The sequence below is a fragment of the Protopterus annectens genome, chromosome 13.part0, assembly GCF_019279795.1.
Source record: "Protopterus annectens isolate FY-2018-M chromosome 13.part0, PAN1.0, whole genome shotgun sequence".
In the NCBI taxonomy this organism is placed as follows: Eukaryota; Metazoa; Chordata; order Ceratodontiformes; family Protopteridae; genus Protopterus; species Protopterus annectens.
The window spans coordinates 638,016,112-638,032,684 of record NC_056747.1 but is presented as its reverse complement, the minus strand read 5'-3'; the positions used below and the strand labels follow the sequence as shown (position 1 = coordinate 638,032,684).

General features: G+C 38.0%; 1 protein-coding gene across 1 annotated transcript in view; it reads left to right on the top strand.

Annotated features, from left to right (window-relative positions):
- AKAP10 (A-kinase anchoring protein 10) overlaps nucleotides 1-16,573 on the top strand; it is a gene marked incomplete in the record, with an annotated part of 1,224,755 nt that overhangs the window by 844,766 nt on the left and 363,416 nt on the right. Inside the window, 1 exon segment of the mRNA XM_044054325.1 lies at nucleotides 9,524-9,668. Coding sequence (XP_043910260.1) covers nucleotides 9,524-9,668 — 145 coding nt within the window.

Sequence of the window (16,573 nt, the reverse complement as noted above, 5' to 3'; positions counted from 1 at the left end):
GTTGTATGTGGATGCAGAGTCTGTTCCAGAGTTGCTGAAATATAAAACTGGGCTAGGATAGTTCTTTGTTACAGTTTAGGAAAGATGTTTGAAGGTATTTGACACAGTTTAACAAAGAGCTCTTGCAGAGATGCAAAGTAGCTCTTTGTCTAGAATAAAGACCTGTATTTTCAAAGTGAGCAAACTGTAGCAAGTCACTATAATAACTACTTGCTACAGTTTAATACAGGGAAACACCCTTTCTGTGTATACTACAGATAAATTATGGGTCTTTGCTTAGGTGAAGTGGTGAAGGCCATTTTTTTTGTCACCAGAACACCAAGCAATATAGCTACAGATCTCATACAGAACTTGTCTACTTGTTTGAACTTTTGCAGCCAGGACTACTCTGTATTTTATGAAGGTACATTTGTGCACTGTTTTACTCTTGTCTATCCATGAACCCCCTCCCCTGTGGTCTCTTTAGTACCAGTTAAGCAGTTCTTGAAAGGGGTTCTGCAGGGCCTTCTTCCTGACCTTTGTCTTAGATGAAGTAACCCAAGCACTCTCTGCAAGTACACTGTCAAGTTTCTGACATGGAAAATGACTCTTCCAGTGACCCTTACATCCGCTAAGGAAATTTTTTAACTCTCTGCCCTTGTATGTAGATCAGGTCTTAGTCTTCTGTAAGGACAGGGTCAGCCTACACACTAAGCAGTCAGTCATGCCTAGGATTGTGGTAGGTCTAGCACTGAACACATCAGTTCAAATGCACTAGTTCTTTCTCTAATCTACAGAATGGGGGTAGAAAATCCTCCTTCCCCTAGCATTTTACAGGCAGTTAAGATATTGTCTACTTAGAACCAATGATGTGAGGAAAATTGATCAGCTTTCTGTTTCTTTTTCTGCTATTAAAGAGGGGAACCTGGTTTCAAAACAGACTGCATCAAAATGGCTAGCCCACTGTATTATTTTCTGCTACTTTACCCCTGTTAAGACCCTAAAGGGTCAAGTGAAGCCATGTTCTGTTAGCACCATAACAACTACTACTGCTTTTGTTATTGGAGTAAGAACCTAGGCTATTTTGAGGGTTGCTGTTTGGTTCTTTGTAAGCATCTTTTCTAAGTACTAGAGATTGGACTTCTTACCTTGGAGCAGTGCTGGCTTCACATTTGCTATCCTGCAGAGCCACCTGCATCCTGTTCCAGAAAAGGAGTCACCTCCTAAAACAAGTGAACTTTAGGGGATCTTTCCAAAGATTATGGCTGCTTCAGTGATCCAAAGTACATAGTACAGCTGAGTAAGGAACATACCATAGCAGCATATGATCACTGTTATAGTTTAGTTTTTCACCTGCAGTCCCTTCTTATGCAGCTCAGCACATCCAGGAACTTAGGTGGATACAAGTCTATCCCTTCTTTTCCTCATCTGCCACTTTCTTTTGTGTTATTGTAGTCAGACTTCCTTTTTGCATTGAACTGGCTTTGATCAGGGAAGGCAGGATTTACAAGGATTCTTTGAAAGCCTGGGGACCTGTGCAGGAACGTTTAAAGAACTGCCATACCTGGGGCTTCTTGGACATGAAAAAATGACATAGGATAACATCCCCCTGCACTTCAGGAATGTGGTAGCATCTCTGGGAAGGAGTTGTCATCCTGGCCAGGAGGAATGGTGCAAATCTCTGGATGCCGGGATGGATATCAGAATTCAGGCCTCATGTGCAAGTGTAGTCCCAAAGGTTATGACTACCAAAGTGATCCACTCAAGCATCTGTTGTTGTGGTACATTCCTTACTCAGTTTTACTTTCCGTAGGCAGTAGGTCATGTTTATACACCAGAGTTCCATAAGAAACCACAAATTCAGCTTGTTGCCCAAATGAAAAACTCTGCATTAGGTGCACCAGGTTTACAGTTAATGGGTTATCTGTTAAAAAAGGCAGTATGCTGCATACTCTTCCAATCTAGCTTGTCTGAGTTTCTTTTCCACACTTTGCTTTGTTTCCAAGAAGTGCAAAATGCAGAGACCAGTTTTAGATTTATCATATTTTAACAAAGCCATAAATGCAAAAGTCTTTCAGAATGATGACTTTGAAAACACAGCTTCTGTTTATAGGTGAAGGTGCTTACATATTACCATTGGACATGGGCGATAACTAATTACTCACTCTAATAAGACCATCCCACTGAAATTAACACAGATTTCCAGTAGAGCAATGTTACTTTCAGTTTTCATCTCTGACATTTGGGCTACCCACAATCCCCAGGGTATTTATCACATTTAGCAACATTGTTTACATATTTAAGAAAAGTAAAAGCAATCATTTCCTATCTAAATGACTACATTATAACACAAATACAAAGGAGCTATTTCTGCACCGTGTAAGTTTGACAAATTTTCTACTACAGTCTTTTTGGCTGACCATCTATACCGAGAGATTTCCCCTGACTCCTTGAGTATTATTAATAAACATAGAATACAGTATATGTTATGCTCATGAAAGTTTTTCCTACTGAGTACAAGCAGAGATTCAAAGATTCTGAAATATTTTTCCTCAACAGCAAGCTATAGCAGAAAGATTGTTCTTAAACACCTTGAGGTGTAGATCATCTTGTATTCTCCTAGATATTCATTGCAAAGATTACCACTACAATATAAATCATCACATATGGGATTATGTCATAGGTGGACATCAGACCATCCAGAGCTTTCAGGCATCCTTATACAAGGCTAGCCTGCCCATGCCGTAGGTGTCTGTAAGACATTTTGCATAAACTGGAGAGGTCCTTGTACCTTTGTTAATTCATTTTGGCCACACACATTGTTCAGAATTTGTCTCTTGACTCCATCCAGAGCAGTGATAAGTACCCAGTCTGGAATTTTTAATTTCTTTGTGTAGTAGTGTAGCATTGTGTCACGTTTACTAGATTATGTCTGTGACTTGTAAATGTCTCCAAAGCCAGTGTTATCCCCGGGAGAGGTCACCAAAAAGTCTGCTTGTGACTGACAGAGTTCATGGTAGGGTTTTTCCCTTTGTGTCTTATCTGCTTAGACCATCACATAAAGTGCCTTGATTGTGATCTTTGTGCTTTTTTTAAAAATAAAACTGTCTTGCAAAGGGAGCAAACTCTAAGTACCTCTTCAGAGCATAGAAGCTAAATCTGTTAGCCTAGAAAACAGGTTTCTGATTCCTGTCATTGGTTGCCTCTGTTTATACTTTTTTTTTATTGTGAGTGCATTCACAAGAAGCTAATTATGCCTGTGTTCAGACACACCTTATCAGAGAGCAGCTCTCCCACTTAAAGTCTTGCCTCCAATCATTCGTCTATCCTCCTAATTAACCTTATTTGCTGTGGTGGTGCTGCGGTAGCGTTGACGCCTCACAGTAAGACGTTGTCCTGTTCGATTCTCAGTTAGAGTGTCTTCTGTGTGAAGACATGCGTGAATGGGCATACCTTCGTTGAAGGTTGTGCATCAGGGCTGGCAACTCGGCATGTAAAAATCTACTGCCAGTCATTAGCGGACCGGAGTTCCGCTGTGGCGACCAGTAACCGGGAAAAGCTAACACACACACACACACACACACACACACACACACACACACACACACTGTATTAGGAGAATGCAAATGCTTCCAGTGCCCTAATTCCAGCTTACTGTGTCAGATGCTTTTTCTGCAGTGACTCACCAACAACAGTGGCATTTTCTTAAATTCTATATCATCATTGCTCTTTTAATGTTGTCAAATGTTTGCCTTCAGCAATTACTAGAAAATGGAAATGCAAATCTAAACCACCTGTAATTGAAATCCTGAATGCTAATATAAAATAGCTCAGTATTGTATTGGTGCTTACATGACTTCTTTAGCCGTGGCCATGCATAAGATCGTGAAATTGAACTGTGTGTGTTAGTGTTGCAGTCCAAGAATTATTGCATCAGATCACCTTAGGAAGTATTGTACAAATCCTTTTTCTGGACCATTTCAGAGTCAATGGAGTGTAGCCCCAGGCTGAAAGAGAAAAAGGTATTGATGAGATCAGGAAACAGATTGTACTGCCAAGTTTGTAATGATCATTCCTGATTGGAAGATCATACACAGAAAGTATCATTTTAGGTGGGTAGCAGAGGTAACCATGTAAATAAATCCTATTTCCTATTCCTTCTTACTTTGGAGGCATTGTCTGGCATGAGCTAAGACCATATCAGTCACATAGATATTAAAGTCACCCATAATTATCCATTTGGATTATTCAAATGTTAATTGATGAGGAAATTCTTGAATTTTTTACAGAACATCTTTCAGTCTTTCAGGTAAGTTTTAAACCAAGTGATAGCTTCTGTTTGCTTCTGATCATAGGAGGTTACTAGGCTATTGGCCCTGAGACCCTTATAAGCTAGCCAAGAGTTTAGCCCATGTTTAGACAAATCAGCACCCAATCCCCCTGTCCAGCAAGGACATGGGTGGAGTCCCAGGGGTATATTTTCTGTTTCCCATCCAGTTGTCCAGGTTGCGCTTTAAAAGGGATAAACATGTACTCTGCTTGATGTGGAGAGGGAGTCTATTTCATAGATGAGGGAGCCTCTGGGACACAAATCTGGCCCGCCAACAAGTCCTGTTGATGTCACAGATGAAGGTTGAGGCCACACTTGTGGGTTACTCGAGTGGGGCTTGACTTGCGGATATGCAGCAGTCCCATCAAGGTGGGGTCCATGATCGCCTTGTATGCCAGACAGAGGTCACCTCTGAGGAGTCTGTATGAAACTTAGTAGAGGGATAGGGCTTTTAGCCTATCTGTGTATGGTGGATGTTTGAGGCCCTGGATTCTTCTGGTGAGGAACCTCTGGGGTCTCTCCACATGCTGCATGTGCTTTGCAAGGTACATGCCGAAAGGTGCATTGTACTTAATAATGGGCCTTATAAGTGAAGAATACTGGGATGTTATGACCTCCTTGTTCCTGGATGAAAAACCCTTACTCCCAGGATATACTCGGAACATTCAGTTGTACTACATAGCACCTGCATCGTGCCAAGTAAGAAAAATGGCTACATTCTTGCTGACATTGTTTCCCCTTGGGCACTAAATCATCTGAGTATACTAGCAAGTGAATGAATGTCATAGTTGTCAACCGGTTAATTGAGATTATGAACAGGAAGGTCTGTATGTCATAGTAAGTGAAAAACAGTGTCTACTTTTCTTGAGAATAAACTTTAAACAAAGACAAAGTGCTCAAAGTAACACTAGTGGATTGTTGGTCTGGATTGTATAACAGGCTCCTTGAGTCTTTCAAGAATACATCGGAGCTGGCCTGGCTACTTTGTTAAAATATTGCATTGTTATGCTGTAAAAGGTCAAGATCAGCCACCAACCATTGGAAACCACTAACAGAGTCCCATAAATTCCAGAACAAGACTTCTGGAAACTGCTCTAGCAGTAAGCAGCATTTATTACAGCTAGTGTAACAGATGTAGCAGCATAAGCAAAGGAAGTAAAAGTTATCAAAATCTGGCATTAATTTTAAACTATCCATCCATGCCTTGAGTTTCAGCTGACTCCTACAGCAACCCCATGATGACCAGCCATCACCACCTGTGGAATTTGCTAGGCAAGAGGGGATACAGAATTAGATTGTTAGACCGTTCCGTCTTCTCAGTATATTAAACTAGGTGGTTAAAGGCGAGGGATTGAGGGAGGTTTTCATAAAACCTGCATTCATATATGCATAAGCAAGGGGATTATTATTTTCTTCTCTTTATATTCTTACAGTTTAACCAAACCACTGTGAGGTGCAAACTATGTCCTCATTCACAACATGACTAGTTAAGAACACCAAAGACTGCATAAAATGTGCAAAATTTATTATCAGGTTACGCGTTTTCATCTGCGTTGTTGTGGACTTCATCAGAACTGTTTTCAAAAAAAGTGAATCCACTCATTAAATAGTCTTAATTAAAAATGTCATCTGATTAAAACCAACCAACAGTCTCTTAATTATCACCTCGCGTTGGTTTGGTTATTTTGTTTAGCTTCATGAGGTTATCTCCCCTTTTTTCTGGTTTGTAGATACTCTTACAGTTCCCTCATCACTGTAATCTCATCATCAAGGCTTGAGGATCTTTATTTGTTCGTGCTAATCTTGCATGACCTCACTCTTCCCTCCCCTCAGTAGAATTTGTTCAGTGTTTGGAATCAGTTAAGACTACCTGTTGCATCATCTTTCCACAGAACCATTTCTTTTGCAACCCTTCACCCTTTTCCCAGTGTTGCTTTCTGTTTGTTGTTGTCTTTGCCAGTGTCATACTTCTTTCTTTATACAGCTGGACTGCTGTTCTTTGCATTTGCTTTGTTTATGTCTTTGTCCATATGTGCTCCTTTTTGCTTTAATAATTTTTTTCATCCGACTCAAGGTGACAACATATATCTGTTGATGTATCGTCACTTACAGGTCCTTCAGTGCTCCCCTCCTCCCTCTTTAGTTCTACTGTCATTCCTTAAAGTCTGTTATTGCCTATTAATGTAGATGTCCTTAGCATCTTCCCACTGGAAATGCCCACTTGTGTTATCAGTTGTACTAATGACAAGAGTTTGCTTAGCACTTAAGTTCAGTAGATAAACCATGTGTACAGCACCACTGTCACAGCTGCCACACCTCTCTATAAAATATCCTTCCCTGATGGGATGGTTCTGCACCTGATGGAAATGCTGCACATCTGCAAGCCAAATGGCACAAGAGTCACTTAGTGTAGGGAACTTAACTGAGCCTGTGACATAGAGAGAGAGCATGCTGGAGAGACAGCTATATCTCCAGAGATTGCCGCTCCTCTGGAATAAGCTTCCAGTTTACGTGAAGTCCTCATTGACCCTATTCCAGCGCAGCCGAGACAGGTGGATGGGAGACCACAAATTCACCCCAGGGAATGGGACCAAAGTCCCGTATGGACAGGGGTAGTCGGTGTTGAACATAAAGTCACTCTGCAAATTACTTCCATCTAACCAAGGACAATTGGGGCAACTTGAGATTAACATGGATAGGCTTGTAATGGCTTTAGGGCCACTAGCCTAATAATGTCATATGAACTTATACACCCTTTTTAGCATGTTCATCCTTGATGTGAATGTTGCAGTGCTTTTATCAGAGGTCTCAACTGCTGTGCCCTTTTCTAAATGCCCAGCACTGATGTTGTAGGCGTTATAGCAGTTTCAAGCCAAAATTCAAGATGCCAAACTTTAATGCCACAGCTGCCAAAATGTTTTCAGTGTAGCCAGCATTTAAGTTGTGACGATCATTCCCATTTCAACACACTCAACTGTCACACCAACTTTTTCCTTCAAAACAGGTGCAGCTTAGCACTTCCACTGATTTACAGAATTTTCTTCAAACCTTTCAGGAGTGTTTGGGGGGGGGGGGGTTGTCAAAGCAACATAGAATAATAAGGCTTAAATCTGTATTAATAAATAGTCCATTTAATTTAGTATCTCAGACTTATGCTTCATTTTTGCTGGAATAAATACAACAATGCATTTTTTGGCATCTATACTACATGATAGTGTACATTAAAAAAAAACAGAAATGCAGCACGGAGGATGAATGATTCACTCAAAAACAAAAGTTCATTCCAAGCAAATATAAGAGTGAATCAAAACAACAAAGCGGTTCCAATGAACAGGTTCAGTAAACTAAAAATCAAAAGTCTTTTATTAAAAACTTTAGCGCTTTCCCAGTTAATACACTGCTTCTTCAGATGTTATAATCCACATAAAACATGGCCAGTAAAATCCAACTTAATGTTGCAACCATTCAAATGTTGTGGGACATTATCAATAAAGAAAGCAATGTAACAAGCATAAAAGCTTAAAGAAACAACATCATAGTAAAAAACTATAAAAAAAAGTATCATCAAACTGTAAAACTTATAAAAAGCTAAAAAAAAACTACTAAGAATCATTCATGACATTTGTATATAAAAAAAAATCACTCCTATCATTTGCATAAGGATCTTGCGTTAAGGAGGGGTTTCAGTGGTACTTTGTCATTGAGACCCTTCCCTACATCCGCCCTCAGTCTAATGGTCCACCTAGCCTTAGTAATATTTCTCTATATTCCCACCATGTTCATTAAACATAGCATTCTCCATGACCAAGAACTTAAAACTATGTGTATGATCATATGCATTTATGTGTTTAGCTAACGCATTTGTAGTACAATCACTCCTTATGTTGTAAATATGCTGCCTTATCCTGTCCTTGAGATGTTAGTTTTCCCTACATAAAAAAATGAATATGAACAGCATACAGCCAAATAGACTACATCTGAGATATCACAATTAGCCTTAACATTAAAGATGAAAACCTTCCCTGTGTCAGAGTGTTCAAATAACCCAAATGAGTCAATATAAGTACAGAAGTTGTGTCTTGATCATGGAAGCATAACAAAAAGAGTATCAGACAGCAAATTATGTGACCTCTTCCTAGGATAACATAATATCCATTTAAGAGACTTTTTATTCTTAAAAGAAAAACTGGGTATATCCCATACTATTCTCTTGATGTCTGGGTCACTAGTTAAAGTAGGCCAATATTTCTTCACAACTTCAGTTATAGAATTAATGTTGCTACCAAAATACATAGGAACCCATACAAAATGTCTCTTAGTTTCATCGGTGTACGACAAGCTACCATCATTTGAGAAATATGGCTTAGCTACAGTAGATCTAAATCTATGAACATCAGAAAGTGAGGTTTCTGTGTCACAATCACTATAGACCCCTACCTTTCAACCTACTCTTCAGATCATTCATATCTATTTCAAACTTATCAGGCTTCAACCTGGACATCCTTAAGCCTTGTCCTTTGTTCCTGAAAATGTCACTTCTCCTGTGTAAATTGTTCTATGACAATCCTTCCTATGAATCATACAGAAAACTCCATCATGCTTCCTGAAAGTCTTCACATCCAAAAAGTTAATTTCATCATGTGATACATTCATATAAAACCTGAGAAAGGAAGTACTCGTATTGAGATGGTTTTACAGTTTGATGATATGTTTTTTTATAGTTTTTTTTACTATGATGTTTCTTCTTTTACTGCTTGTCACATTGTTTCCTTTATTGATGATCTCCCACATCATTTGATTGGTTGCAACATTAAGTTGGATTTTTAAATAATGGCCATGTTTTATGTGGATCATATCGTTTGAAGAAGTAGTGTATTAACTGTGAAAGCGCTAACGTTTTTAATAAAAGGCTTTTGATTTTTAGTTCACTGAACCTGTTCATTGGAACTGCTTCATTGTTTGATTCAGTCTTACGTTTGCTTACATTAAAAATAAGTGGAAATATGAATATCTGGTCGGTCTTCTCTGGCGCAGAAAATGACTATGGTCATATTTTAATGGGCAAAAAAATTGTCAAGGTTTCAGACATATTAGCCCTTGATCTAGAACTAACTTTTTGTTGGACAAGTATGTTATGGTTGTTAATTTAACTGACTTTTTGTTATGACAATTATGTTATGGTTATTAACTTTTCCTGCTTCCTCTTCCCTGCAGGTACTTCTCTCTTCAGGCAACTCATCCATTAGGGTTTGATGATGCAGTGCGGTTAGAAATTGAATCTAATATCTGCAGGGAAGGTGGGCCACTCCCCAATTGTTTTATGACACCGTTACGACAAGCCTGGACTACCATGGAGAAAGTAAGATTTCTTCTTTCTCTCACCCCCTTTTTTTTTCTTGTTTTGCTGTTCTGGGAAAAACAATAAAGCAATAAAGGAAAATGTTTTTGTTACAGTAAAGGAACATCATTTTGGCATCCATTTATATGCAGTCCTCAAAATGTCATTTATATTTTTCTTTTGATGTAGCCAGTCCTGTAGTACAAGTAGACGGCATTGTATTTTAGCTTCTCTGCAGGTGATCAAAGTGAAATTCCTTGAGCGCCAGTTGCCCAAAGAAAAAGTCTCTGAGTTACATGACGTTGTTCTCTGTGTGTGTCCACACCAGCAATGATTCACTTCTTTTGGGGGATTTCTCTCTCCTTTGAGGATATTAAGTTGGTATATATGTTTGGAGGTATGAGAGTTGCATGGGGCATAACCCCCCCCCCACACACACACACACACACATACACACTTTTAAGTTAACCTTTTCACTCTTTCATGTTTTGGGCATTACTTTTCAACATTTCCAGTGCTTGTAGTTTTGGAGTTTGGTTATCCATAGTGAAATGTTTTATGATACCACAGTAACTGCACTGGTAGACAGGCAGTGCTTTGATGTACTGCATACATCTAGTAGCTTGAGTAATTTCTTTCCAGAGAAGAGATGCACTCTTCTGAAGGACTTGTTTGCTTTGTAAGAGTTGTATTTTTCATTGTCAAGAACACAAGATTAATAGTTAAGAAACCCTGAGGACTTCCAAGAAGGCTGTACACTGATCAACAGCATAACTTCAGCTTTCCCGGTGTGAAAACAGAAACTGCGAGAAAAAAGTGCCATTGATTTTTTTTTTTTTTTTATTTTGTTACTGGCTAGTAAATATACTGGCTGGATGCTAGCAAAGAAGAAATTTGTCAAACCCAAAGAAAATCAGTCGGAAATGGTGAAGAGAAAACGCTGAGGAGGATTCTGCAGCTGTTCAGAAAAAAGCGGTTCAAACCTCAGCTTTGTTCCAGACATGGCTTCCAGTATTTAGAGGAAAAAATAAATCAAATGCACTCAGTGGTGATTAAAGTAAATGAAATATTGAAGGAATATATGAATTCAAACAGCAAAAGGCTGAAAAATAGAAGAAGCTTTAACTAGCATTCATATGACCTGACAAAACTGCAAAAATCAGAGGTTTATGTGAAGAAAAAGCTGTCCGAATGAGGTTTCTTAACAAGAACAGTTTAAAGAAATAGTAAGAGTTGGAGGACAGAGAGCACCGAGAAAACCTGAGATTTTCTGGTATACCAGAGAAACTGGAAGGAACGGGGACTGTATTGTTTTATGAAAGCATAAATAAGCAATTGGACTGGTGTTCCACAGCAGAATTTAACTGAAAGGGCACATCGAATGTATGCTCCAAACCTGGCCCTGAGAAAGCAGTCAAGACCTATATTAGTAAAGATGTGATCATACCAGCAGACAGAGTTGATTCTGACAAAATTGTGGCAGAAGGAAAAAGTATTAAAAACTATGAGCAGACTATTTGAAGAAAATGATTATTCGCTGTGCACCATCTGAAGGGAGGGAAAATTATCCTAGCAATCAGAGGTGCAAGATTCCAGCTGCTGTACCCAGCTGACTTCGGATTTTTTTTTTTTTTCCTGGAGGGTCAAAGTAATTTTCTGACACAGAACAGGCTAGGGGGGAAATATCCAGCAAAAAGTGTGTCGGCAAACAGGAGGAGACACTCTGCTTCTCATTCTTTTGATGCTAAGTTTCATAGAGAGACTTTGTCAGTGGAGCTATTTTCCAATGTTCTAAAGTAAAATGCTTGAGAGACAGAAACGGCACAGGAGTTGACTAGAAGAATCAGCATTTACCTTGGACTTGAACCAGATTCTGGTGTGGCGAGATGGAGATGAACAGGAAGACGACCAGCAACTCTGAAATTAGTGAATAAATGGAAGACTATAAAGCATCTTATCACATTTGTAAAATATGATTTTGCAAGAAAAAGTGGCTGAAAATCACTGGACTTTTGTTGACTGTGTTAAACTTGGACTGTAAAGCATGTACGCCACTTCATGTCATTAATGTTTTAGAAGGGCACTAAAAGGGGGAAACCAATTGTAAGTAAACATTTTTGTTCTCAGAATTTGTATAAAATATTTAATGATATAAACTGCATGTTATATACAGTAAAACGGTTTTGTGTAGTGTGTAGTCAGGGATATTTTAAATGTGGGTGGAGTCTTTTCAGTGGCTGTTGTACGTTTTAAAGATATTAAGGTCAAGTACTTATTTAGTTGTCAGAAATATAGATTTTTTCAGTTTAACAAGAAAAAAGGCTGGACAAAAAGTGCATTGTTCATATGCTGTGGTCTTGGGCTGCTGGGGTGGAGTGTAAAAGTGCACTGATTCTATTATACGTAGAATTAGGGTATTTTCTCTTTTTATTTTACAAAGGTTGAATGTCTATATTAGTACCTTTGGCTTAAGCTGCAAGCAGGTGTTTTGTAAGCATGTAAGCTTTAAACATAAGAGCAAGTAATGAAAGCCATGAAAATGCTAAGCTTCTTACAGCTGCAAAGATGTTAGCTTATTTGTTTTCCACTGACAAATGTTAAGTGGACTTAAAGATGTCTACAGCAGAGGGCAGCTGTACATTCTTTTCTGTGTGAAATTTACGAAGACTCGTTGCTGAGTACATATCCATAGAGACAACTTGCCTGCAGGTGCAAGCAGCTAATCTCAAGAATTCTGAGTATTCTTTGTTGAGGAAAATGCAAAATTTAAAGGTACAATGGCAAGCAGGTCAGTGAAAAAAATTGAGTTTGAAATTATGGGACATGAATAAGAGTTAACCTCCCTAGCAGCCTTAATACTTTAATGCAGTTAATGGAACAGTGAACAATTTAGTTTTATTTATAGATAGCCAGTGTACTTTTTCTAGGGCTAAAAGCTAATGTTTTTTGAAAGCATACAAACTATTTTTCATGTCTGAGAGGTGATGAGAGAGATAAGAAAAGAGCAGACAAAAATCAGTGCAAGTGGGAGCACAGGCTGTAGCATACATTTTAGCATGGGTATCCTTAATTTTAGGTTAGATAATGCCTCTAGGCGTAGCTGTCAATTTGGGGCCATTTCCTTCTAGAGGGTTAAACTTAATGTTTTGAAGAGGTAAATAATATTGTGTGTTTGTTCAAGGTTAATAGGGGATGGAGTGTTTTGTATTTAGGTTTTTGTTTGAGAATTTTCATTAAAACAAAAAGTCTTGAAAAATGTGACTTAGGTTGAAGTGGAGATGGGAGGAAATAACTGTGGAAAAGATTAGCCTGCCAGATATTGGTGTATGCATGTAACACAAAAGCTGCAAATATGCAATCAAGAAAACTGTCAGATGTGAACAATAGCTTTTGTATCATGATGGCTATGCTGTCCATATTATTTTTAATAATGAATGACCTTACTGGTATAGATAAAAAGGAAAGAGTATTGAATTATATAAAGAAATGCAGGGTGCAAATAGCAATGCTGTAGGAGGCACATTTGGAAAGAAATGAGCATGTGAATTTGACAGAGAGGATTTCAGGATAGATATTCAACAGAATAACAGGGACAGAGGAAAAGGAGAGTAATTATACTAATTGTTAGAAGGGCTCCAGTAGTGATAGATGAGGGGGGAAAGACAAAAATGGTAGATTTGTGCTATTAAGAGGCTATTGGCAAGGTGAGGGAGGATTACAGTGGCATGTATGTATGTTCCACTGAAAGCTGCTATTGTGGAGGTTAAGAAATGTTTGAGAGAAGTAATCAGATTTCAGCAAGGAATATTATTTATAGGTTTAGACTGGAATTTGATTTGCAGTAGTGAGGATGCATTATGGTGACCTAGAAGAGACAAAAGAGAGTAGATTTTTGAAGAAATTTATGACAATATTTGGTATGGAAGATGTGATTTCAGTAGCAGGGACCTGGACAGAATTTACATGTTATTCCATAATGTACAACTGGGCTAGTAGATTAGGTAGAAATTATATTTCATAAAAACGCATGTATTTAATTTAAAGCTTCAGCACACATCCAGTAACTATTTCTGATTATGCACCATTAAAAACTAAGGTAAAAGTGTAGGGGAGTGACATAAAAATAAGACACCAGCATTTTCCCACCTACCTGTTAAAAAGAGAGTAATTTAAGGAATGGGTAGTGGAAATTATTTAAGCGTTATTAGGGAAAATAGAAGTATATTCAGATGTTACAGCCACTGACTGAGATAAAATTAAAACTGAGTTTAAAACTAGGGTTAAAATAAAAGAGAAAGAGAGATGGTTAAGAAGTAATAGAATGGGGGGGATGACAAAAGTTAAAGTATTACAGAATGAGAGGAATCTCACATAACAAGAAGAGCAAATGCAGAGTGATAAAGAAAAAATTAGGGAGTATCTGCAAGACTTTAGAAAGCTTACAGTTAAGCAACTATTTTTTGTTAACTCCAGAGCACAAAAACATTTAGCACAGAGACTTGGGCAACAGAAATTTGAAAATGTTGTCGCCAAATTTGGGGAACATGTAACAAGAAAAATAACCTGCGCTCCTGTAGAGATTTTAGAAATATTCTGGAAATGTTTATGAAAATGTGTATATAGCAGAGAAATATGGAAATCAAGAAAGAGTACAAATGGAAATATTTATGGAAGATTTAATTATACAAAGGTTAGAGGCTGATGAGGCTCAACAACTAACAGTTAAGATAGGAAGTGATGAGATAAAAACAGTGATGTATAATCAATCTTCAGGAAAGTCTTCATGAACAGGTGGAAGTTTGTAAATTAGGAGAGAAGAAAGTGATAAAGATCAGGAATTTTGGAGGGGAAGCACCAACATATTGGAAGAAAGCTGTGGTGGCTGTTACCTAAAGATGGCAAAAAGGATACAACTTCATATAAACCCATTTATTTTAAACCACAATTATAAAGCTATGTTGCCTGTACTAGTTAGTAGAATGGCAAATGTGTTAACAAAATCGATAGGTGTGAATCAGTGTGGTTTTGTGGAGAGGAGGCAAACACTTGACAAGATTGATTAGAACAGTGATGATCCCAGAGGGAAGAAGAATGTAAGAAAATACTATTCTTGGTGTGTGTTGATACAGAGAAAACAACTGATAAGCTGGAATTTTATGAGTAGGGTATTGGAAGTATTTGCGTTCCCTTATACAATAATAAGGTTAATTAGAAGGATATATGAAGGATTGGAGGCAAGAATTAGTGGGAGGGTTCCTGTCAGATAACCTGTGTTTGAACAGAGGAACCAGGCAGGTGTGTCCTCTTTCCCTTTATTTGTTTTATATTTAGAGCCATTGACAAAGAAAATAAGGGACTCAGAAATACAAGGATATAATTGGTATGGCAATCAAGAAAAGTTGGCTTTATTTGCAAATGATATTAGTTTGTACTTGATAAATCCATTAAAGGACATCTCGGTGCTGTGAAACAATTTGAGACCGTGCCCACAAATATATTGATTCAGCAATACCCATATTTATGGGGACATAAGATGAAGTATTTAGGAGTATGGATTAAAAAGGCTTCTGTTATGGCAGTGAAAGAAGGATATATGGGAAAAGACTAAACAAAAGATAATACATAAATTGAGAAACTGGAAATTCTTATTTATGGATATGGACATTAAGATACAAGCAGTGAAAATGTTTTAGTCCCTTTTGTTTTGTATACAGGTTAGGCATCCTTTTATCAACCCAGTGAGAGTTGTGGATAATAATTAATAAAAAATTGCGGAAATTTATCTGAAAGGGAAAAGAGAACAAGAGTTAAGCAGGATAAGTTGATCCTTCCAGTAACACAAGGTGGTTTAGGTTTACCTGATTTAAAGGGATATTTTAAAGCTACACAGTTAACATAACACAAGCAAACGGTCACATTTCAAAACGGTCATGGTGATGGTGAAGCAAGGGGGAAGTTCAAGAAAGAGAGAGACAGAGGGATTTGGGATGCAGATACTTAAGGAGAATAATAACCATACAAAATATATTCATAAAGTAGCAGAAAGTATTCTAAGAACTAAGCCAGCATGAGAATGGAGAGAGGAGATTTTGCAATGGGGGTTACTACAAGCAGGGGTACAGAAAATAGGCAAGAGAGAGGGTCTGGAATTTACTGGCTAGACTTGGCAAAGGAACCAACACGTTGGGAGCAAATAACTCAAGCAAAAAAGGTACTGAGCTATTTTGCCTGTACTAGTTAGTAGTACCAACCAAAAAGACGTTTGGGTTGCAAGTTAGAGACTGCCTTCTCTACCCAGGGCTTGATCTCGGGGTAAAGGCAGAGAGAAAGAGATCGGGGAATTTTAAGTGAAAGACCTGTTCTGGTAGCGTTTTTTTATTTGATATTGAACAGAAGCAGCTGTTAAAAAAGGAATAATTAGTAGGGCATATAAAATATTGCTTTATAATTTTAAGAATTGATCAGAGGAGGTTAGAAAAGACTGGGAAGAAAGACTGGAAAAGTAATTTACAAGAAAACAGTAGGAAGATGTATGCATTGCTCCCTAGTATGCTGCCAAGTTCAGAAGGTTTAGGATTGTTGTTTGGATGTGTTTGTTTAGGCATTTTCACGCCCCAAGCAGACTTCAGAGACTTTTTTCTCAGGTGGTTAGCAAATGTTGGAGGTGTGATGGAGAAGAAAGAGGTAACTGGTACTATATGTTTTGAGAGTGTAATGAGTTGGCAGGTTTTAAAAATTCCTTACAGAGTACTGCATCAGAAATGTTGAGTGAACAAATGGCTGTAAGGAAGGAAATGACTCTCTTGAGCCTGGGTACAGGATCTGAATTGCCTAAACACAATAAGGTCTTACTAAGTTTTATTCTGTTGGCTGTAAATAAAGCAATTACTAGAAAGTGGAAATTAAAGTCTACACCAACTATGTCT